General features: G+C 36.9%; 1 protein-coding gene across 4 annotated transcripts; it reads left to right on the top strand.

The window, feature by feature from the left end:
* Positions 1-356: 356 nt before the first annotated feature.
* On the top strand, positions 357-24244 carry LOC109806001 (inorganic pyrophosphatase TTM2). Of its 4 annotated transcripts, none has more exons than XM_020368327.3 (13): positions 357-489; positions 602-898; positions 2100-2453; positions 3343-3457; positions 3801-3996; positions 4080-4193; positions 4324-4497; positions 13347-13541; positions 14125-14247; positions 14315-14436; positions 20602-20725; positions 20823-21095; positions 23560-24244. In XM_020368327.3, the coding sequence occupies exons 3-13, from the start codon at positions 2117-2119 to the stop codon at positions 23776-23778; spliced, it is 1992 nt and encodes a 663-aa protein (XP_020223916.2). In that variant the 5' UTR covers positions 357-489; positions 602-898; positions 2100-2116; the 3' UTR covers positions 23779-24244. The 4 variants fall into 4 exon arrangements, with proteins under 4 accessions (XP_020223916.2, XP_029128885.2, XP_029128886.2 ...); XM_029273052.2 differs by having other exon boundaries at positions 358-489; positions 602-834; XM_029273053.2 differs by lacking the exon at positions 602-898 and having other exon boundaries at positions 369-489.
* Positions 24245-24854: the final 610 nt, after the last annotated feature.

Genomic DNA, 24854 nt, shown 5'->3' with positions numbered 1-24854 from the left:
ATAATGGTTCAAAAAAGTGAAAACTAAGATAATTACCGAAAATGGTATTTCCTTTATATATTAGTATAGATTAATATAGATATATAAGTGAAAATCTCATCACAATATTATATATTTCAATATTCGAATATATAATTAAAAAAAAACTCCCTTAAAAAAAAAAATCTTATCATGACTATAAAATTATTCTATCATGATTCTATTCTATAATATACAGATCCCACATCATGAATTAAAAATATTTTGTTGCAATAAACGTTGGAAGTATGACTAATTCAAATGTTCCCACACCGTAAACAAAATGTATCTCAAAATTGACAAACAACCTAGTGGGAAACAAATTTGGCTAAATCCATATTTCCAATTTCATCAAGTACCACCCCCTCCTTCACGTCACAACTTGTGAAAATGCCTAGACCCCAAGTGATGCACAAACTTCACCCCTCAATTGACTCATGGAGGACACATTTCAATATTATTCATATTAATGTAATTATAATATTCTTTTTTATTTTACCTGTTTTATTTTTCTGTAATATTCTTCTTCAAGAGCTTCTCTCTCTATATATATGATTTTTGTTCTCTCTAAAATCGGTTGCAGATTCTCTAGAAATTAATCTCACATCACAAAATATCTCCAAAAAAATGGAGAAAAATCACTTTCCTTTGATTTCGGCGAGAAGGGTAACATCCAGAAAGAAATAATATTAATATTAATATTAATATATGGCTGTATTGTAGAACCGACCTTGAAATTATGGCTTCTCTCCTGCGTTGTGGTTGTTGTTGTCGTTATTGCTGAACTCACTGTAACTGCTTGTTCAGGGAGTCTCGGTGAGTGCTCTGATCGTTCACAAGTGTGCACATTGGATCAATTTTGATGCGCATTCTCTTCTGGGTATTTCTTGTTTTGTGCCAAAGTTTGCAAATTTTCGTTCTTGATTTTGGATCCGGAGTGAGTTTTGCAAGACCTTTTGTGGGTTTTGCTTTGTTATCTAACAACTTCTGTTGGTTTCTGTTTCTGGCTTGTTCCTCTTTTTTTTTAATCTCTCTCTGTCTCTGTTGAATTATGTTTTCTGGTTGATCCTGTTTATGCTCTTAAAAGTTGTAAGTTCAGGGTTTATTTATTTATTTTTTTTTTTTGAGGAACAAATTTATTTTTTAGGTTGGATACAAAAGTGGTGTTGTGTGTGATGTTGTAATTGTGATAATTATCTGATGGTGATACCGGAAAGCTATCTGTTCAGTCACGGAGAGAAAATTCCTTTACCTTTGTCCTGTTTTCATTAGAGTCTACTGTTTCTGTGGCAATTTCTAAACATTTTGGGCCATTAGGATCTTCCATTAAACTCAACATATATTTTCTGGTTGAATTTGGCTCATTTAAAGTGGGAGTTGTACTAGAGAGAGAGGGTGGGCTTATAACTGTTCATTTCCAATCAATGGAGTAAAATTTAATAACTGTATGGCTTGTTACGTGTGTATATGTTTTATTACAATCTCAGCCTTTCATTCTACAGTTATAGTTGCACTTTTCTTTCAAAAGTGTGTCTTCTTCTCCCTTCATTAGAGGAGCCAAATCCTCTGTGGTTGACAGCACAATTGAGATTTATTGTTTAGCTATAATGTGAGTTAACCAGCAAGGGCTATAATGATTATCAGTGATATTTGTCAACACAACTTGTTAGTGCTTTTAATTTCAAGCTTATACACGTGCAATTTCTTCCAATGTTGATGTTCTGCCTAGAGTATAACTGGTTTATAGGTTGTAGATAATGACAAAAAATTATAATTTCTGTAAGTTGTCATTACTTAGATAACTTCTTCCTCTTTCCCAGAGGTGAGTTAAATGAGACTACAGTTGTGTACAAATTACATGCCCCCTGGAAAAATTAATCGTAAGGATACTAAAGTCACTTTCTTGATTTATGTCAGAAAAATGAGTAGTGTGATTAACTACTAGCTCTAACCTATAATTATATGTTTAGGTCTAGGGATACAAGTATGTATATACGAGTCTAACATAACCATTATGCCATGTTTATTTATTTATTTTTGTATTATTTAACAATTATTTCTTGTTTTTTCCTCTTAAAAAGAAATTAGGAGTTTTTCAATGACGAAAGATACTTCTGATGCCGATTCCCAACACAAACGTCTTGGTCTTTTAAAAGATCAAGTTCACTTGGTTAAAAGGAAAGACTCCGATCGCTATGAAATTGCTCCAATCCAAGACCAACTATCATTTGAGAAGGGTTTCTTTATCGTAATTCGTGCATGCCAATTGTTAGCCCAAAAGAATGATGGAATAATATTGGTAGGGGTGGCAGGCCCTTCAGGGGCAGGGAAGACTGTATTTACTGAAAAGATACTCACCTTCATGCCCAGCATTGCAGTCATTTCAATGGATAATTACAATGATTCAAGTCGAATTGTTGATGGAAATTTTGATGGTAAGTCATCATCTGGCCTTTTCTTATTTGATGTTTTTATCATTCTTACTATGATGCATTACTAGGATGCAGGCTTCATGGCTTGATTAAACATAATTCTCCTGAGGGTAGGAATGGCATAGCTCATCTCTCCTGTGCTTCTCCCTAATAAAAGCTTTAATTTGGGAATAAAATATTTTTGCTGACTTCTGAATAATGATAACTTGATTATTTATTTATCTTGGCATGCACTTATAAACCATTGACTTAGAGTCTTAGCTGTATGGTGATGGTGGTTCAATGTAAGTCATGTAATACACTACTGACCTTGCCTAGGTATTTTTAACGTTGGCTGTCTGGTCTGATCAGTCAGAACTTAAAACTGAGATGTTAAATCTGCTTTTAGAATGGTTTGGCAACGATTAAAAGAGATCCCTATGCAAAGTTGGTGCTTAGAATGTTAAGGATGGGAGAGAAAAATGTTCTTACAAAAGACTCAATGATGCATAAGTACAAATTAAATTAAAACAAATGAAGGAATTCCTGCATTAGCTAGTAATGGGCAGAAAATGAAATGTTGTTAAGGCGGCATAATGCAAGTTATTGAGCTCAGTACCTTGTATGAAAATTATTATTTTTTCTTTTTACCCTTTCCTCCTGTCATCTGTCATACTGAGGTTTGTGTACCTTGAATTTCTTTAGGCTTCATTTGAAATCCAATCATTTATGAGAAGCAATTTCATTTGGGAGAGGTGAGCTAGTATGTATGCCTATTATTGTACATCTGAAATATAGAGATCCACAGAAATAAAATGTATGGGGTATAATATTAGTGCTTTGATTAAACACTGTCTCTCAGTTTTAAGTTGGGACACCAATCTCTTTTGAACTCTGTTATCCCTTTGTGCAGATCCACGCTTAACAGACTATGACACTTTGCTCCAGAATCTACATGATTTAAAGGAAGGAAAGCCAGTTCAAGTTCCCATATATGATTTCAAGTCCAGTTCACGTACAGGATACAGGTTAAATTTTAAGCCATCTCGGGTAACTGTACAATGGCATATTTTGAAGAGTTAAAAAATAACTCTCTTGGAACAGTGACCAGAGAACACTATTTTTAGGAAAATAAATATGGATAATATGTATATTTGGATAATAATTTACATTAAGGTGTAGGGATGTAACCCTGTACTGTTGTATTATGTTGGCATTGAATTTCTGTTTGATGTTCTGATATATAGCAATTACAATGTAAATCTAAACTTTATGATTAATGTAATTCAAAGCTGGTTTTAATTGATTCAGTGTATTCCATTTTTATTAGGATGCCTTTGATTTCATATTAAAAATGTACCCTGCTTACAGGACAGTAGAAGCCCCAAGTTCTCGTATTGTAATTATAGAGGGCATCTATGCATTGAGTGAGAAGTTGCGACCTCTACTGGACCTTCGAGTCTCTGTTACAGGGGGAGTTCACCTTGACCTTGTAAAACGAGTAATACGTGATATACAACGTGCTGGTCAAGAACCTGAAGAAATTATTCATCAAATATCTGAGACAGTTCATACTTTTATCCCTTTCATCTTTTATTCAGATTTAGAATATAGCTGTTTCCAGAAGTGCTTAAGTTTCAACATTTTCAGGTGTATCCGATGTACAAGGCCTTTATTGAGCCAGATCTCCAGACAGCACATATAAAAATCATCAACAAATTCAATCCATTTACTGGATTCCAGAGCCCTACTTACATATTGAAGGTTCGTGCCACAATAACACATAATTTTAATTCCACATTGTAAATGAAAGGAGACAAAAAGGATAGTTCTGTTGGTTCTGATGTTGATGTGATGATGTCCTGATGAAAAATCTGTTGTATAACTGTTCTAGTCAGCAAGGGATGTAGCAGTGGATAAAATTAAAGCTGTTCTCTCTGAGGATTTTATGGAAACAACAGAGCAAACTTATGACATATATCTTCTACCACCCGGTGAAGATCCAGAAACTTGCCAATCATATTTACGAATGCGAAATAAAGATGGGAAATACAGTCTCATGTTCGAGGTTTGGTTCCTTGCTATATTTTTATATTCTATAGTGACCTGGTGGTTGTCCGTTCAATTGGTGATACCAGATATACTTATAAGAACATAGCTGAATCAAAATATGGGAGAAAGAAAGTAAGAAATATAAATAGGATATTGAATAATTGATTTAGAATGATATGCTGTGTTTAGATACAAACTATAACATGTATTTGTACAGTTGATTAAGGTCAGGTACTAGTTTATTAAACCTAGCATGAGCCCAACATGATAAAACTAGTAACATAATAAAACTCCTAAAACATGAATAATCTTGATATTCTAACTGATCTCTAGAAGGATATTTTACAGGGAAGTTCATAGAAAAAAATTTTAAATGGAGAATGATGCATAAGGATAAAACAGTTATTGAATTGCATAACAAGGCCATATACCAATGTTATCTGATTTGTATTGTTTGAGAACTACATAGTACTGCCTTGCACAATTTGAATTGCAAATTATATGACGTCTATAACTTCTAAAACATGAATAACCTTGATAAGGATATTTAATAGGGAAGTTTATAAAAAAAAATTAGTAGAATTGATGCGTATTATAATAGTTGTATGTAATTGGCATTGGCTGTAAGTAACTAGAATAGTTTTGTTTTATATACAGTATGAGAATATGATCTGTGCAGCAGGATTTACATAGCTAAAATAAATCTTGCTGGTTTTAGAAATACTGGCTATTGAAGTTCAAGTCTTTGAAGTGATCTTGCATTTTGTATTGGATTTAATAATTTAAGATTTAGGAATCCTGAGCGTGCAGGGTCAGTTTTTCTGTTGATAATTGAAACAGTTTTGTATATGATCTGTGCAGCAGGATTTACGTAGCTAAAATAAATCTTGCTGGTTGTAGAAATACTGGCTATTGAAGTTCAAGTCTTTGAAGTGATCTTGCATTTTGTATAGGATTTAATAATTTAAGATTTAGGAATCCTGAGTGTGCAGGGTCAGTTTTTCTGTAGATAATTGAAACAGTTTGGTGTAGGGAATTGCTGCATAATTATGGTGTTCAAAAATTTTGTTTCCCATCAGAAACGGTACTATTAATAGTATATCATATGCTGCATAGACTTGAGCTTGCACTATTTCCAAAAGTTGGTTTTAATATTCACAATTGAAGTGTCGTTTGGCTGATTGGCACTTTCATTACAATTCCTATCTATATTCCTTGAATATTGAAAAGTAACTGTTGTGAGTCCGCTGCAATCCTTATGAGAAAAATAATTACTCTAAAATACTAATTCATAACTTCATATGATTCATCTCCACATAGAATCATCCAGTGGCCTTATCCATCTTAAATTGGCATAGTATAATCTAGTAGTGTTGACAATTATTATTCACTATCTTCATTGCCACCAAAGACTAACCACTGTTGAACACCAGCCAACTGAAATTGTTTGGCTCGAGCCTTTAGTTAATAGGGAGAATAAAGACTGAAGGGTCTATTCTAGAAAGAATTAACAATAGGTGGCTTGAGTTAGCTACAGGCAGTTATGTTGGAGCTTAGGAGGTTTGAAAGATACACAATAGAATATTTTAAGGGAAGTCACCTTTGTGAAAGTATCTGAAACTGAATCATTATCAGTTGAAAAATGCTCTTGTAAGAAGGTTCTTCCTCTAGTTTCTCTCTTTTCTGAATAGTACACACTATTGTTTTCCTATTTCCGTTCCTACATATCTCTATCTTCTCCTGTGTCTTTGATAGCAGACCTCTTATTAGGAAGGTATATGGCAGCAGATAGATCAAGGGTGGCTGAGGGAGGGAAGTGATGATATTTTAAGGGGGTCAGAAAGTAGTTAGACAATTAATAACTGTTGTGATTCAGGAATTGTGTGTATTGTTGTACACACACCAATCTTATTTATAGAGTGAATACAATAAATGATAGAGTTACTAATCTCTTATATTATGGAAACTAATCTAATCATATCCCTAATTGATAGTGAGGATAATAACCATAATATATGTATCCACAATATCTGTAATATATTCACAATATCTGTAACACTCTCCCTCAAGCTGGAGCATATATATCATATGCACCAAGCTTGTTACAAATATAATCAACCCGAGGCCCTTTAAGAGATTTTGTGAACACATCTGCTAACTGGTCACTAGAGTGGACAAATTCAGTGGTGATTTCTCCTGAGAGCACTTTCTCTCTTACAAAATGACAATCTATTTCTATGTGTTTAGTCCGCTCGTGGAAGACAGGATTGGAGGCAATGTGGAGAGCAGCTTCATTATCACAAATGAGTTTAGTTCCCTGAGTGTCTCCAATTTGAAGTTGCTTGAGAAGTTGTTGTAGCCATGTAACTTCACTTGCAGCTGCTGCCATAGCACGATATTCAGCTTCCGCAGTGGATCTAGCAACTGTAGTTTGCTTCTTGCTTTTCCATGAAATTAGGTTGCCTCCAATTAGAACACAATAGCCAGAGGTAGACCTTTTGTCTGATGGTGATCCTGCCCAATCAGCATCTGAATAACAGACAATTTTGGAATTACCTTTGTCCTCGTATAGTAGTCCTCGGCTTGGTGCCTTCTTGATATATCTGAGTATCCACAATGCTGCAATCCAATGACTATCACGAGGATCGTTAATGAATTGGCTTACCACACTTACTGGGAATGCGATGTCTGGCCTGGTGACAGTAAGATAGTTAAGTCTGCCAACAAGTCTACGATATCTTTCTGGGTCATCCAATGGCTCCCCCTGACCAGGAAGAAGCTTGATGTTGGGATCCATCAGAGTATCACTAGGGCGGCTGTCAACCATACCAGTCTCAGTGAGAATGTCCAGAGCATATTTTCGTTGGGAAATTGCTATACTACAAGTGGAGTGAGCAACCTCGACCCCCAAAAAATATCTAAGTGGACCAAGGTCTTTCATCTGAAATTGGCGTTGAAGATGAGATTTGAGACGACAAATACCATCGGAGTCATCACCAGTAATGACAATGTCATCAACATACACCACTAAATAAATACAAAGTCCAGATGAGGAGTGAAGGAAGAAAACAGAATGGTCAGCTTCACAACGAGTCATACCAAACTCAATCAAGGCGGAGCTGAAGCGTCCAAACCAAGCACGAGGAGATTGCTTCAAGCCATAAAGAGAACGACGAAGACGAAAAACAAGGTGAGTCTCACCAGAAGCAATAAAGCCAGGGGACTGATCCATATAAACCTTTTCTTGCAATTCACCATTTAAAAAGACATTTTTAATATCCAATTGGTGTAGTGGCCAACGACGAATTGCAGCCATAGCAAGAAACAAGCGAACATAAGTCATCTTGGCGACAGGGGAGAAAGTATTCCCATAATCGAGGCCATAGATTTGAGTATAGCCCTTTGCAACCAATCTCGCTTTAAAGCGGTCAATGCTACCATCTGGTGCAACTTTCACTTTGTACACCCATCGACAACCAACGGTAGACTTGTCAGGTGGTAAAGGTACCAACTCCCACATGCCACTAGTCTGCAAAGCATCCATTTCATCTAGCATCGCCTGTCTCCACCGAGAATCAGCCATAGCTTCACCTGTAGACTTGGGAATATACACAGAATCCAAAGAAGAAACAAAAGAAAAGTAGGAAGGAGACAATCGATGACAGGAAAGAGTACAAGCATATAAATGATGAGGATTACGGGTAGTTCGAATACCTTTATGAATGGCAATGGGTAACTCAGGCAAAGGATGTTCAAGTGCAGGAGGCATTGCCAGAGAGTCGGTTGGAGCAGAAGATGAAGCTGGGGGAGTTGTAGATGGAACCACCTGTGGATGACGTGTCCTACGCTGATAGACAAGTAATGGTGGTTGATCAATTACTACAGCCAGAGTTGGAATAATAGGTTGATCATCCAAAGAAGTATGACTAGTAATATCCTCAAAAAAGAAAGGAGAGGATGACTCAAAGAAGGAAACGTCAGCGGAAACAATATAGCGTTGAAGTTGTGGACAAAAACAACGATACCGTTTTTGGAGTCTAGAATAACCAAGAAATATACACTTGAGAGACTTAGCAGAAAATTTATCTTTACCTGGAGTGAGATCATGGACAAAACATGTACAACCAAAGACGCGAAGTGGAACAGGATAGAGATCTTTTTGTGGATATAAGATGGTGTATGGGATTTGATTGCTGAGAACAGAGGAGGGCATGGGATTAATCAAGTAACAAGCAGTAAGAATCGCATCACCCCAGAATCGAAGTGGAACTTTGTGATGAAGGAGAATAGTACGAGCTGTCTCAACCAAATGACGATTTTTGCGTTCAGCTACACCATTTTGCTGTGGTGTGTGGGCACAAGAGGTTTGATGAAGAATACCTTGGGAGGAAAGAAAAGACTGAAATTTTGAAGATAAATACTCTTTTGCATTATCAGTGCGTAAGGTTTTAATAGATTGACCAAATTGAGAAGTAATTTCAGTGAAAAAACTTTGAAAAATATGAAAAAATCAGAACGGTGTTTCATTAAGAAAACCCAAGTACAACGCGAAAAATCATCAATAAAGGTAACAAAATAAGAATAACCTAAAGTTGAACAGACTCGACTAGGTCCCCAAATATCGGAGTGAACCAGGGTAAATGGTGATGCAACACATTTATGGACACTAGATGGATAAGACTGACAGACATGTTTCCTTAATTGACATGACTCACACTGGATGTTTTTAACGGTAGAAAGGCTAGGAACTAAAAGTCGTAATTTTTCCAAACTGGGATGACCAAGACGTTGATGAGCAAGATCGGCAGGGGTGGAAACACACGCAATCGGTGATGAGAGACGATACAATCCCCCAGACTCATGTCCTGCTCCAATCGTCTGTCCAGTACGCCGATCTTGAATAAGAACAGAATTATTAACAAACAACACAGAGAAATCAAGGGTACTGGTGAGTTTGCTAATGGAAATTAAATTAAAAGGACAACCAGGAACAAACAGAACAAAGTGTAAAGGGAGGTGACGGAGGGGGTGAATTTGACCAATGTCGTGAACTTTAATTTGAGAACCATCGGCAAGAGTAACAGGTGGCAAGGAGTCGGAGAAAGACAATTTAGAGAAATAAGATTGATTACCAGTCATATGATCAGATGCACCGGAGTCAAGAATCCAAGGTCCAAGAGAAGGAGACTGAGACATAAAGGCTACAGGATTACCAGAGTGAGCCACGGTAGTGGCAGGCGAGGCAGATTGTTGGGCTGCTCGAAGCTGAAGAAGATCTTGATAGTCAGAGGCAGAAATAGTGACATCTGTAAGAGAGGAAGAGCCGACAGAGGAGGTAGTATTGGGCACATGAGCAACATTCGCTGATGATAACTGTTCTCGGGCCTTTTTGCGACAGTTGACTTCAAGATGACCAAAGAGGTGACAATAATTGCAACGACGATTCTGTTTTCCACGACTTTCGTTACGTCCACTACCACGATTAGATGAGTGAGAAACAAGAGCAGAGGAGTCTGCAACAGTTGCAGAAGGAGTAGCAACAGTATGAGAGATGGAGAGACGCAACAATTGTTCACTAACAATGTCGTATGTAGGAATAATAGGGGCAGACAAAATCTGATTACGAACAGACTCAAGCTCAGGAGGAAGACCAGCAAGTGCAAGAATCATGAAGCACTGGTTTCGCTGTTTCTCAAAGCTCGCCACATTAGAGGGGTAAGGCATTAAACTATTGTAATCAGCAATCAGACGGTCAAGCTTACTCAAATATGTCTGTATGTCCCTATTCTCAAGCTTAGTGGTCATCATAGTGGTGATGACGTTGTAAAGACGTTGAACATTATTAGCGTAAACTTTCTTGACCTTGTGCCAAACATCGTAACATGTGTCGAATGCTTGATAAGAATGTTGAAGGTTCGGAGCAATAGAAAACCAAAGAACCGTACACAGTGAGGCATCAATTTGTTGCCACTGCTCACGGTTATCGGTAGTAATTTCAGAAAAATGAGTGGTTAAGTGGTCGGTACGTCCTTGACCACGAAACCAAAGCTGAACCGCAGCTGCCCAAGTGGAATAATTGGCTGCTCCGGTCAACTTTTCACACGGAATCGGAGGGATGTTGGTAAATGTCGTAGTTGAAGTAGAAGCAGCCATGAAAGACGAATATCAGTGGCGACCGGAGGTCGTTGATATGGACAACGGTCGGAGGTGGGTGGTGGCAACGATCGGCGGCGGCGGAAATCGGCGATGGCGGCGATCGGCAGTCGGCGGTCGGCGGCGGTGGTCGGCGGGCGGCGGCGGTGGGTGAAGGCCTCTGCAAGAAGAAAGAGAAAAAAAAATCTAAAGGAATAGACCTAAGCTCTAGATACCAAGTTAGAATAGTGGATTAAGCCTAACTCAACCCTACAAAACCGGCTTGTAAGGTGAGGGTTGCTTTCCACTTATATACTATTCAATTGTCTAATCTCTAGTCGATGTGGGACTTGGATTTTTCCCAATACACCCTCTCACGTCCAGCACTATTGGGCTTGGTACGTGGATAAATGGTGGGTGGTCCTTTTTAATGATCTAGGATTGGCAGGACTTAGGTTTTTCCCAATACACCCCCTCATGCCTATGAGGCATGCATCAATGGTGGGTGACCCATTTTTAAAATGAATCTAAATAGCTCTGATACCATGTTGTGATTCAGGAATTGTGTGTATTGTTGTACACACACCAATCTTATTTATAGAGTGAATACAATAAATGATAGAGATACTAATCTATTATATTATGGAAACTAATCTAATCATATCCCTAATTGATAGTGAGGATAATAACCATAATATATGTATCCACAATATCTGTAATATATTCACAATATCTGTAACAACCAACTAATTGAATTGTTTATAGGCTCTTAGGGGAGTAGAACACTACTATAAATAGAAATTGAGGAGGGAGAGTAGGTGAGGAGTTCTTGAATCATCCTCAAGAGTGTATTCTGTTACTTTTGGTTAGAACAGAGGGGTATCAATGAACATTTCCTGAAACCCTGTTGCTGAGTTTTGTTTATCTTTTTTTCTCCTCTCCTGTTACATTCCAGAAAGGTGCCTTCAGGGCCAATCCAAAGGTAAGGCTGATAAAGTCAGCTTTAGTTCCACTAAGAAAAATAAATTTGCTATTAGTTTTTAAAAAGAAAAAAGGCCACATATGTTGACAAAAAGGTTTCATTTATTAAGAAAAAGACCTGGCAAATTATTTTTCTTATTTAAAGAAAAAAAATCTGTCAAAATTTTCTTTAGACCTCACTTAATTGTTGGGACAGCTTTGGGTGCATTAGATTATTGTGTACAAAACAGTTTGCACAAAATCATTTATTGGGATTGCCTCTTCTAAACATATCATGATAATAGAATCCGGATTCAAATTGTGAATCAGAAGACATTTTCTAAATCATGAATTGAATCGTATCATGAATTGTAATCAATAATAAAATATAATGTATACAACTAACAAAGGCATAAAAGCACAAATTAACGAATAACCAAAAAAAAATAAATCTAAGCATTTTTAACATAAAGAAACTTTAAAAGTAAAAAACATAATTTGAATTAAATAAAATATTAAAATATATCAGGCCTGTTTATTTGCATATTTAATATACTTTGTATACAAAATATATATTTCAAGTTTTAAGGATAATTAAATATTTTTTTAAAAACACATTTTATAAATGAGAAAAAAAGGTTATGCATTGACAGTGTAAAGTAATTTTACACTATCCACTAATCACAAACTATCATATATGAGTATTTTAGCATTTACAATAATTGCCTTAAAAGTCATATGAATCAGATTTTTTATTGGTTGTCAGTATAAATCTTTTTATAGTGACAATGCACTGCAATTAAATCTTTTATAAATTTATAAAAACCAATATAGTTTATAAAAACCATAATATATATATATATAATTTTGAAACTTTATCAAGATATAACTCGATCTCAAACTTAAAGAAAATGAAAACACATTAGATAAGCACATGCAACTGCGACACATATCGATGAAGAGGGTTAGATGCAATCTGTTCTTGCAACTTGTTACCTTGTATGGCTGTGAGAAAGTTGTGGTGCCTGTTACCTGGTACTACCGCAAGCAAGTCAAAATGATGCTCATTGCCTGGTAAGACTGCAAGCGAAGGCAGACCAATATACACTGTTGGCCTATTCCTTGTCTTATCGAATTTTTTGAAAGAAAAAGAGACATTTTGTTGAGTTTTATAAAGCTGCGTTGTACACAATTTGGCCTTGTTTGGGGTGTGACCTGTTGCAGAAGAGTAGCACAATTCATGTCTGAGAAGCAGTTCACACGATTCAAAAGATTTGTGTATGATTTAGGCACAAAATCAAATCGACACACGAATTGTATTGACAAGCCAAAGAATTGTTTTATATCACACAAATCATTCCACAATTTGAACAATATGGATAACCATGAAACACACTATATTGCTACGAATATTGATAAATGAAAGTTGTTTAAAATCTGTTTTGACGCATAAAATTTCCAATTCTGTTGTTTCTCCAATTTTGGTTTTATTAAGCTGCAAGTTAGTAGTAGAAATACTTACATGGGCTTCTAATTGAAGATTGTTTTTTAATTTTGTAGTTTAGAATTTAAAAGGCTCATAATTTATTGGCTATTGACCTCCTCTTTTTTTTTTGGGCCACATAATACACTTTTGTTGCCTCGATATGCTATTAAGAACTCATATCTTTGGTGTTTTGCATATTATATTTTTTTTACAATTTTCCATACATGATTCATGGAGAATAACTTTTTTCATGGTGTTAACTAAATTGATGTCTTATAACTTTTCAGGAATGGGTGACAGATAATCCATTCGTCATATCACCAAGAATTACTTTTGAGGTCAGCGTACGCCTTCTTGGTGGACTAATGGCCTTGGGATACACAATAGCTACTATCCTTAAGAGAAACAGCCATGTCTTTTCTGATGATCGGGTTTTTGTGAAACTAGATTGGCTTGAGCAACTTAACAGACATTATGTTCAGGTAATACTAGATTTAGTCTATAATACTATCATACTACCATTAAATGCTTTATTGGGATACATTTGTTGAAATTCCTGTTTTTCAGATTTCTTGTTTGGATGTTCACTTCTATTTATCAATCACAAGTTTCTATTGCACTCATTGAACTAGCTTGATCGTTGGAATTCATGGCGGTCAATAAATTTTTACATTTTATTTTCATTTTTGTACGTATATCCATCTATTGCTCAATTGTGGTAATTACTGTTATGGCAAGCTGTTTGGTTTCAAACTTTTAACCTAAAGCTCAAGAGATGCAAACTTCTTTAAGAAAAAATAGGTCTCAAATTAGTTGTTTCTTCTTTTTTTTTCCTACCTTACATGGAAAGATCTTCCAAAGAAAATGCATATCTTAATTTAAAAATTGTTTAAATTAATACGTGACCTCAATTTTATTTCCATGTTGACAAGGGTTGATTCTGGTATAATGTTTTGTTTATCATTTGAAGTGACAGGTTAAATGTTTTGTACTTTTATTCTTTGGTTGGCAACACATTATCTGTGTCCCTGAATTGTTTGGACTTCGGAACTTTTTGATACACAGGTACAGGGAAGAGATCGATTAGTTGTAAAATACATTGGAGAGCAGCTGGGTCTAGAAGGTTCCTACATTCCTCGTACCTACATTGAACAAATTCAAATTGAAAAGCTTGTGGATGAGGTTATGGTATGACAGCTTACCATCTGGTAATATGTTTTCCTGTTTCCACATTTTCTGTCTAACTGTTCCACAGGCCCTACCAGATGATTTGAAGACAAAGCTCAGCCTAGATGAGGATTTGGTGTCAAGCCCCAAAGAAGCACTTTCTAGAGCCTCTGCTGACAGAGTTGCCATGAGAAATAAACATCTGAGGAGGTGAAAATTTCCATCCTAATACATCAGAGGAGAAATTGCTAAAAATACCTTGCTCTAATTGGTTTTACTAAAATTTTAATTTTTAATAACATTTAATAGTGTGTTGAATGTTGATTAACCCATAGCCAACCCTACCTATTGAGACAAGGCTTAATTGATGTCGTGCGAAATGTTAATAACACACTATTTCTAATTGATTGGAATTTATTAGAAAACACGAAAATTGGTAGGTTTCACACTCTATTTAATATATAAGAGAGAATGTATTAAGGAGAGTGTCAGAGGATGTGTTGTTAGCATTTCTCATGATGTTGTTTTCAGAAAATTGTTGGCAAAATTGAAATCTGAAATTATGGATGCTATATCAAGAGGAAATCAATTTTTTTTTGACCAACATGAATGATGTTGGCAGTGGTATTTGGATAATTTACATAGTGCTTGGTTGGAGGGCAGGGGATGTGAGGGATTTTTTTTAAAACTTTTGTTGTTTGGTTCAACTTTTAGGAGGAGAGCAATTTTAAAACATTGGGGAGATATGCTGGGGATGGGAGGAGTTTTAAAACATTTTTGAGTGTAATGTCTAAAATATCTTTATTTATGTTTCTGAATTTAAAATTATAAGGGTACAGGGGTAAATTAGTTTTTAAGATCCCTTTTCTCTCTTTGTAAACCAAACAAGAAAAAAGCTACTTCCCTCTCTCCATTAAAATTCCCCCCCCCCTCCTCCTCCTCTTAACCAAACATAATTTTTAACCCCTTCCTTCTGCTCCCCTCCCTTTCATTAAAATCTGTCTCCTCCTTTGAACCAAACAAACCCTTAGTTAGTCATGGGTAATTACCTCATTTGACCAAGATTTAATGGATCTATTCTAATTGTGTATTTGTTGTAATGTTGAGCAAGTTTTAGTAGATTTTACACAAGAGGGGAATGTGAGATCATCTAATTCTAGGCAGGGCGAGAATAGTTTTCTAAAGGAAACATATTGTATACTTCTTGGAGAACTGCTTTGCAGTTACCTAATAATTATTAGAATTATGTCAATTCTGGAAAACAGAAAACAGAAGAGGAAGAAAACACAGAGAGAGAGAGAGAGCAGAATTGATAGAAAGATTTGAATTGTATTTCTTAGGTAACAAATCAGAATACAATTGTCCTATTTATATGTTTCAATAGCTTCAAGGAAGACTATTGAAACAATGACCTGTTGAACAAGTAAAAAATAAAAAACAGAAAAACAGAACCTGTTAAACAGGTAAAAGGTAAAAACAGAAATACAGAACATAACTAACTGAAAGAGTAGCCCTATACAATAACATATCTAATACGAGTAAAGATATACTCCAATATCCCCCCGCAAGATCAAGTGGGTTGAGGCGAAGAGTCAACCAACTTGAGCTTGGTCCGAAGCTCACAAAACCGAGAGGGAGATAGAGCTTTAGTAAGAATGTCTGCATATTGATCAATGGCTGGGACATGAACCACATGAAGAGAATTAGCAGCAACTTTTTCACGAACAAAGAAAAGATCTAGCTCCATATGCTTGGTCCGAGCATGAAGGACAGGATTGTGGGCAAGGGCAACCGTGCTCATGTTATCACAATAAACAACAGGAGTGTGATGAGAGACATGGAGTTCAGAGAGTAAAGTTTGAATCCATAGAACTTCAGCAGTGGCAAGAGCAAGGCTTCGGTATTCAGCTTCAGCACTGGAGCGAGCAACAACCGTTTGCTTCTTAGACCACCAAGAAATGAGATTGGGGCCAACAAATATAGAGGCACCAGAGGTAGATCGTCTGTCATCAGGGTCTGAGGCCCAATCAGCATCACAGTATGCACGGATTGACAAAGGAGAGTTAGAAGGAGCTGGTTGCAGATGTAACCCCAGGAACATAGTGCCTTTTAAGTACCTAAGAATGCGTTTGACAGCTGACCAGTGTTGTTCAAGGGGGTTAGACATGAATTGACAAACTTTGTTGACAGAGAAGCTAATTTCAGGGCGAGTGATAGTGGCATATTGCAAAGCACCAACAACAGATCTGTATAAGGTCACATCAAGGAATTTCTCGGAACCTGTTCTAGAGAGTTTACACCCACTGACCATGGGTGAAGAAATAGGATTGGAGTTCTCCATGTTGGTGCGATTGAGGAGGTCATGAATGTATTTGCTTTGAGTTAAGGTGAGTGAGCCATCAGTGTTAAACTTGACTTCAATGCCAAGAAAAAAATCTAGGCGACCAAGATCTTTGAGGGAAAAGGCAGAGTTGAGTTGAGCAATAATGTTCTGAAGTGTGGAGGAGTTATTTCCAGTGATAATAATGTCATCTACATAGACAAGAATGTAGATTACATTATTGTCATGAGAGTAGACAAATAGAGAAGGATCACACTTGCTGATCTGAAAATTGAGTTGAAACAAGGTAGTTTTAAGTTTATCAAACCAAGCACGGGGTGCTTGTTTTAGACCATAGATTGCCTTATGAAGTTTGCAGACCAGAGTTTTGTCCGAAGACTCAAAGCCTGGAGGTTGGGACATATAGACCTCTTCTTGAAGGTTGCCATTTAGGAAGGCGTTGTTGACATCCAATTGTTGAATTGACCAGTGATGGGTTAGGGCTAGGGTGAGAATGAGGCGGATGGTGACAGGTTTGACAACAGGTGAGAAGGTTTCATTATAGTCGGACCCAAACTGTTGATGGAAGCCTTTTGCAACAAGGCGTGCCTTATACTTATTGACAGTACCATCCGAATTTTCTTTAATACGAAACACCCACTTACAGCCAATGGCTGTTTTGTTTGGAGGAAGAGACACAAGAGTCCAAGTACCATTGTTTAGAAGGGCATTATATTCCTGCTTCATAGCAGCAAGCCAGGTATCACTGGCCAAAGCTTGTTTGGTATTTTTGGGTTCAATGTGGGTGAGTAGGAGAGTGGGTTGAAGGCGGGGTTTTACAATGCCAGCTTTGGCCCTGGTAGTCATGGGGTGAATGTTAGTAATTGGAGTTGGGTTATGAGTGGATGATGAGGTTGATGAAGTTGGGAGAATAGGAGAGGCCAAGGCAGATGAGGTGGTGATAGGGACGGATGGGAAAGTGGAGTTCTGAGTTATAGGTGATATAGGTGGAGAGCTGAGTGTAGAAGGATCAGTGTGCATAGGAGGCTGTGGATTGGTTATTACAAGAGGAACAGGAATTGAAGGAGGGAGTGGGTTGGTGGCAGGGGCAGGGAATAAACTCGGATAAGGAAAGCGGGTTTCACAGAAAATGACATCTTTGGAGATAAAAATTCTGCCAGTTGGGGCAAGGCATTTGTATCCTTTATGAGAAGTCGAGTACCCCAAGAACACACACTCTTGGGAGCGAAATTGAAGTTTATTCTTGTTGTAGGGCCGAAGGTGAGGAAAACAAGAGCAGCCAAAAATTCTGAGAAAATTATAGTCAGGTAATTGATGAAATAGTTTTCTGAATGGAACATCATTCTGAATGGAAGATGATGGTAGTCTGTTAATAAGGTAGACACTGGTTAGGAATGCATGGTCCCAAAACTGCATAGGGAGGTGAGCTTGAGCCAACATTGTGAGACCTAATTCAACAATGTGACGGTGTTTGCGTTCCACAACACCATTTTGGTGATGAGTGTGAGGACAAATGAGTCGATGTTGAATGCCATTTTGGGCTAAATAGGAGGTGAATGAACGAAATTCTCCTCCCCAATCAGTTTGAATCGCTTTAATGGGTAGCTAAAATTGATTTTGAATCATAGCATGAAATTGCTTAAAAACATCAAGTGTGTGAGCTTTACGTTTAAGAAGAAAAATCCAAGTGAATCGAGTGTGCGCATCAACAAAAGTAACATAGTACTGATAACCATTATCAGATGTGATAGGTGCAGGGCCCCATAGGTCACTATATATTAATTCAAACGGTGTATGGTAAACAGTTTTAGAAGAATTTGAAGGTAATTTGTGAGATTTGCCAAGACAACAAGGAGTACAAAAATCAGAAGCTGTTTTATTGATGATAGGGAAATTACAAAGTCTGAACACAGATTTTATTACATCATTATGAGGATGTCCCAGTCTAGAATGCCAAGTGACATAGGGAACAGAATGACAAGAGGCTGTATTAGCAGAAGGCGTGATTGCTGGTTGTTGTCTTGGCTGAAGCAGTGAGGGAAACTGGTACAGGCCATCAGGGCCAACAACTCCCATGAGGAGAGTGTCTTTAGTGTCCTGTGATTTAACCAAACAGCAGGTTGAGTGAAATTCAAAGAAAACAGAATTATCTTTGCAGAATTGGCTCACACTGATAAGATTTTTTGTGATATTGGGAACATAAAGAAGATTATTGAGAGTAAGGGAGATGTGAGGTTTTAAAGGAGAAGGGAACGCAGTTACACCTGAGGAGTTTATAGGAAGACCGTGGCCATTGCCAATGATAATCTGATCGGGGCCTTCGAAGGGAGTGAGTTGTTGAATGTTGTGGGACATGTTGGTGACATGATTAGATGCTCCGGAGTCGGGATACCACAAATGGGAACTAGGGGAAAGTGCAGTCAAAGCCATGGGCGAAGCCTGGGCTTGATGGGCGCCATTGGAGACAAGATATGCCTGAGAAGAGTTGGGGTTGAGCGGGCGGGAACCTAAAAGGCCGTTTGAAGAACCAGTGGGGCGCATGTGGTGTGAGGGAAAGGAAGAGGGATTGTACCCAAGGGTAGGGTTGGCAGTGGAGTTAGCAGCGGAGAAGGTATTATCAAAGGGTAGGGTTGGGACAAAGGTGCTATCAAACCTGTAATAGCAAGAAGAAGCAATGTGGCCGTATCGATGGCAGACTTGGCATTGAAAGCCAGCAAACCTGCCATGCCCACGACCGTACCGATTGTTGGGTCGACCACCACGACCATACCGCCCACCAGATCTGCCACCGCCAGAAGAGGAGGGAAGCTGAGTGTCTTGATGGGTGAGATTGGCTTGCGGTGGCAAAGGGGAAGAATTCGAGCTCGAGGGGGTTTCAAGTAGATTGACAGTGAGAAGGTTCTTTTTCTTGAATTTTTCAAGGCGGGATTCATGGGCAAGAAGAAGGGTTTCAACTTCTTCTATGGTCAATTCATCAAAACGGCTGCTGATGAGGGAAACAGTGGATTCATATTCTTCTGGAAGCCCCTCAAGAACAATATCAAGATGTTCTTTGGAAGAAACAGGGTTGCCAATAGCAGTGAGGGCATCAACAAGGGTTTGGATACGAAGGAGATAGTCAGAGATGGAACGGTTTTCAAGAGTTGTGCTACGAAGGTCACCACGCAATTGACGGGCTTTGGCATTGGTGTGGGCATGAAAATACGCATGAATCTTGTCCCAGATTTGGAAGGAAGATTTACATCCTATGACGCGTGTGAGCATTTCTTTGGACATGGATGATTGGAGCCAAGAGAGGAGTAATTGATCTTGCTGTTCCCACGCAAGATATGCCTCGGAGATACGATTGGCATCTCTGTCAAAAATTGAAAGGAATTTTGGAGGGATTTGGGGATTGACCAAGAAGTGGTGGAGACGGTGGCCTTTGATGACTGGTTCAACTTGTTGACACCAAAGAAGGTAGTTCTTGGTGTCAAGCTTTTCAGAGATAGTGTGCGAGAAAGTGAGGGAAGGGGATGAGGAGGGTTTTTCTTGTGCAGCATAGAAGTGGGGCGGGGTTGTTGCAGAGGACTGTGGTTGTTCTTCAGCCATGAAGGAAGACGAGTGGTGTAGTCGGGCAGAAGGTGCAAAGAAGATAGGAATCTTTGAGGGAGAGAGATGAGGATCAAAAGCTCATGATACCATATTAGAATTATGTCAATTCTGGAAAACAGAAAACAGAAGAGGAAGAAAACACAGAGAGAGAGAGAGAGAGCAGAATTGATAGAAAGATTTGAATTGTATTTCTTAGGTAACAAATCAGAATACAATTGTCCTATTTATATGTTTCAATAGCTTCAAGGAAGACTATTGAAACAATGACCTGTTGAACAAGTAAAAAATAAAAAACAGAAAAACAGAACCTGTTAAACAGGTAAAAGGTAAAAATAGAAATACAGAACATAACTAACTGAAAGAGTAGCCCTATACAATAACATATCTAATACGAGTAAAGATATACTCCAATAATAATGACTATTGTTTATCTTGAACAGTGGAAAATCGCAGTCTTATACACATCAAAGGGACAAAAATCTTGCCAAGGCTACTGGATATGTTTCCAACGACAGAAGGTTTGGTGATAGAAATTCGGACCCCTCTGCAATGACAATAAATCAGGTAAAGTGGATCTAAAATGATAATTTTTAATTCCTGTTAAGATACTGAATCCAATTAACTATCTACCTTTTGTCTTCATTTACCTAATATTTGGTAGGGAGCCATCAATCAGCTATCGGACCAAATTTCTGCCCTGAATGATAGAATGGATGAGTTTACCAATCGCATTGAAGAACTGAACTCCAAGTTAACCATCAAGAGAAGTTCTCCAAGCCAACAAAATATGTCACTTCAAGCCGAGACATGCAATGGATCTGCTCCTACCTCTTACTTCATCAATAGTTTAGGCAATGGTTCCCTAACTGGATCTAAAATGATAAATTCCTTGTCGTCGTCCCAGTTAGCTAAAGATTCTCCACTTGTGGATGAGGTATTATGAGTCTTATATGTCACTTTCAGAATTCAGATTATTTTATTCTCCATTTTTTCAATCCTTTAAGTTGACTCTTTGAGAGATGCATCTTTTGGGATGTAATTTTATGTGGTTTCTAATATAACTGTTAAATTTAGAGCGAGAGCAAGAGAGAAATAGAGACATGGATAGAATTGCTCGAGTGAAATTGGTTTCTTATGCACATCGTCTTTGCAGAACATCCATCTATTCGTACTATTATTCCCTAGGTTAAGAATGAGTAGTGCTATACTTCCTATATACTAATTCCTTTGAGCACTAGATGCATTTAATATGTGATACATGTAGATAGTCTAACATTACCCACCAAATAAAATTTTTACTGAGTTTTAAGTTTGTTACAAATAAACCCTTTTAGAAAATAGGCAAATGTAATCTGGGATCCACTAAATATTATTGAAAATGCAACATAGAGTTGCTGGAGATGTTGGAGAGAGGAGCATTGCTGGAAAAGTAACACAGCAGCATGGCTGAAATGGTTATCAACCTGAAGATCCGGTTGAAAGTTGTGTGACCAGGGAAGAAGATATTTAGCTGCAATGATTGTCGGCAAACTTTTACTGGTGTGCAATTTATACACAGCAAGAACAAAAAGACTTCTTCAAATTCACCAAGAACAGAAAACACTTAAAAAGGAGAGAGAATACATTAGATCTGAACTAAAAACACACAGAAAAAAGGAGAGAGAATACATTAGATCTGAGTATAAATGGAAAAATGCAGCACAAGGAACCAACCAGAATCTGAGAATTCAGTAACAAATGTAAGAATAAGATCAAATAAAGTAAGCACGTCCAAACAACAGGAGTTTGACACAGCTGATAATATTTGGTGGAAGAGATCACATAATTGACGTAATGTGGGGACTATCTCACTGGGAGGTTGTTGGAAAGGATTGTCAAAAGTTTGCAGGGAAAGCCTCTGGCAGTTTAAGGTCAGCAGCAGTTCATCAAAAATTTGTTAGCAAAATTCATTGGTGGTTGAGGTTCATTGTAGATGCCACTGATAAGTTCACTGGTAAGTGGTAACGACAAATTTGCTGGAGAAAAGTGATGGTGGAGGAGGGGACTGGCAAGGAGGGTGGAAGCAAAGGCTATATGTCTATTTTCAGGGGAGCATGTGACTAGAGAAATTTTTTTTATTGAAATCACAGAAGAAATATTGGAAACCAAAACGATTTCATATTTTAGGAACGTGGCAGTGGAACTGTGATGTGACTGGTCTTGGAAAATGGTACCTAGTTGATTTTAAATTTAGAGGAATAGAAAGAGAGAAATTGAGAGGGAATGAGACATAGGATGAAAATCCTTGAGTGAAATTGGTTTCCTATGCAATACATCTTTTATGCAGAACACCTAATGCCATATGCATAGACTAAGGGCATGTTTAAATAAACTTTTTCATAAACACTTTCAAGAAAAAAATAGAAAGAAAAAATAAAATAAACTTCTATACTATAAAATTAAATCATACATAAGTTAAAACTTAAAAATAAGTTTTTTGAGAAGAAAATATGAGAAAACTTCTACAATAATTTTTTTCTCCTAGAAGTATTTATGGAAAAGTTTATTCAAAGACTCTAAATGAGTATTATTTTCTGAGCTAAACTAGCAAAGAAGTTTTGTTTTGACTTCTTTTCTTATTTCTATCCTTTCAAACAATACATCCTTTTTGCTTTATTTCTCTTGTATTTTTATCCTTCCTGTTTCTTTTCTTTCTTATTTCTTCTCTATTTACTCTCAATCCAATGACAACATAAATGCATTTACCGTATATTTTATCAACTGGTTCAGTTTCTTTCATGCAGTTAAATTCATAATTTGGTTGTCCTGTGCATATCCTAATTTTAGGAACTTATTGGAGAGTAACAAAAAGGAAATGAGATTACTTTATATGGATCCCTTGAAAGTATCAAGGTTGTGGATTATGAAAGTTATGATTTGCAAATAGATATTTCTGTGCATGTTTCTTGCAATTGTGTAAATTCTGGTATGTTAATTGATGTTCTTGTTATGGATATTTGTTGTTAGTTATCTACAGCTCAATCTCATTAGCTCTAGAGCATTGATTTGATTTGAGTTACCATAGTGATACTATCAGAATTTTCTCTTTTTCTGTGTAGAGTTTTCCTGTGCACGTCTATATTAGTGAATGGAGAAACAATGTAGCAACCATTATGAGTCTGTTTAAATACAAGTTATAAGTGTTTCTGAAAAAAAAAAACTCTTTTATGCTTGTATCCAACAAGACTCTAAATGTTTTTGACACCATGCTAAATACATCAGCTTTTAGAAACTATCCAAAAAGGAAAATGTTCTGGTCTCCTAGAGTCAGTGCAGTGCTGTAAATGCATATAAACAATCTGGACTGAATGCTGTATTATGAGCTCTTATTGGTGTACTTGACTACTCTGTGTCATCAGATATCAGGCATTTCTCGCAGTCAGCGTCAGATCATGCATCAATTGGACAATCTCAATAATCTTATCAGGGGGAGCTTGGGGGAGAAGTCTCACCAAACAAGAACCAGCAGGAAAAGTCCTGATCCAGAATCAGATTCCACGGGAGCACGCATTATGGCGGCGGTGGCAGTTGGTTGTTTGGGGATCTTCTTGATGAAGGGTTTGTTGAACAGAAAGTAATTCCCCAAGGTAAAGTCAATGGTTTAGGTTCAAGATATTTTTCTTCACTGTGGCAACCCTTTTGGTAAGAAAGGTGTTGAGGCATTGATAGTTGAGGCAGTCTTTTAGGATCATTTGAGGGTCGGTGAGAGGATGATGCCCACTTGAAATTTTTAACTTGGTGGGCTTTCTTTGTTATCACAATTTTATGCCATTTTCAACCTTAAATCCACTAGGAAGAATCTTTGTTTTAGAATCTTTATCAGGTGGTATACCACATACCTTTCTGTCCTCATTATTAATCTTTAAATAAGTTGGTAATAGTGAGGTCAATTTAACATCATCTATAACATAATTGAGAGGAAGATAATGCGGGAAATACAAGGTAATGTACCTCGGTTGTTACATGCAAATTGTTATAAATGAAACAAATCATGCTGTTACCAAGTGAATGGTGCCTGTTATCCTATTACTTTTCTTTTCTTCATTTTCCTGTGCAAATGCCTTCCACTAGCATTATATTATATATAATATGATGTTCATTATTTTACTCTTGCATATGTTTTACTCTGCTCTACTCAACGCAGTTTTTCATTATGAAAACAGGAAAATACAGGTTTGGTTGTATTATTAAATCATCTTCTCATGGATTCATTAACTAATTTTACTTCTAACTAGTAATGGTGCTTCAATTTTAATCTCAAACATTTATTTCAGGAAATTATTATTTTTTTTGTTTTATTCAAAGGAAAATTAACGTTAGAGTATTTCTAGATACTATAGCCTGTGTATAACAAATCAAACATTCATGGTATATTTTCTGGTATTCTAATGTGTTCCTTGATAAATGACTCGAATATTGAGATTGTATGTACAACATCTCCAAACCAACAACTCTACTAAAGTTTTCTTTTACAACTCTACTAAAGTTTCTTTTTTACCTTTTTAATATTTTACATTTCTCTACATTGACACATCACATTTCAGGCTTTAAACAAGTCAATTAACTCACTAATTTTTCAAATGGATCTCACGATATATCTATTTTTTTTTTTATATTTTATTATTCATGTTAATTTAAGTTAATATATTTAAAT

Source organism: Cajanus cajan, chromosome 11, assembly GCF_000230855.2.
Source record: "Cajanus cajan strain Asha chromosome 11, NIPB_CcT2T_4, whole genome shotgun sequence".
In the NCBI taxonomy this organism is placed as follows: Eukaryota; Viridiplantae; Streptophyta; class Magnoliopsida; order Fabales; family Fabaceae; genus Cajanus; species Cajanus cajan.
Note: the sequence above shows the minus strand (reverse complement) of the source record. Positions and strands in the feature narration are given on the sequence as shown.

Bases quoted from the DNA above. Each gene is read 5' to 3' on its own strand.
- LOC109806001 (XM_020368327.3), top strand. From the start codon at position 2,117: ATGACGAAAGATACTTCTGATGCCGATTCCCAACACAAACGTCTTGGT. The intron at 14,248-14,314 runs GTATGACAGCTT...ACTGTTCCACAG, and splicing joins AGCTTGTGGATGAGGTTATG to GCCCTACCAGATGATTTGAA. The intron at 14,437-20,601 runs GTGAAAATTTCC...TATCTTGAACAG, and splicing joins AGAAATAAACATCTGAGGAG to TGGAAAATCGCAGTCTTATA.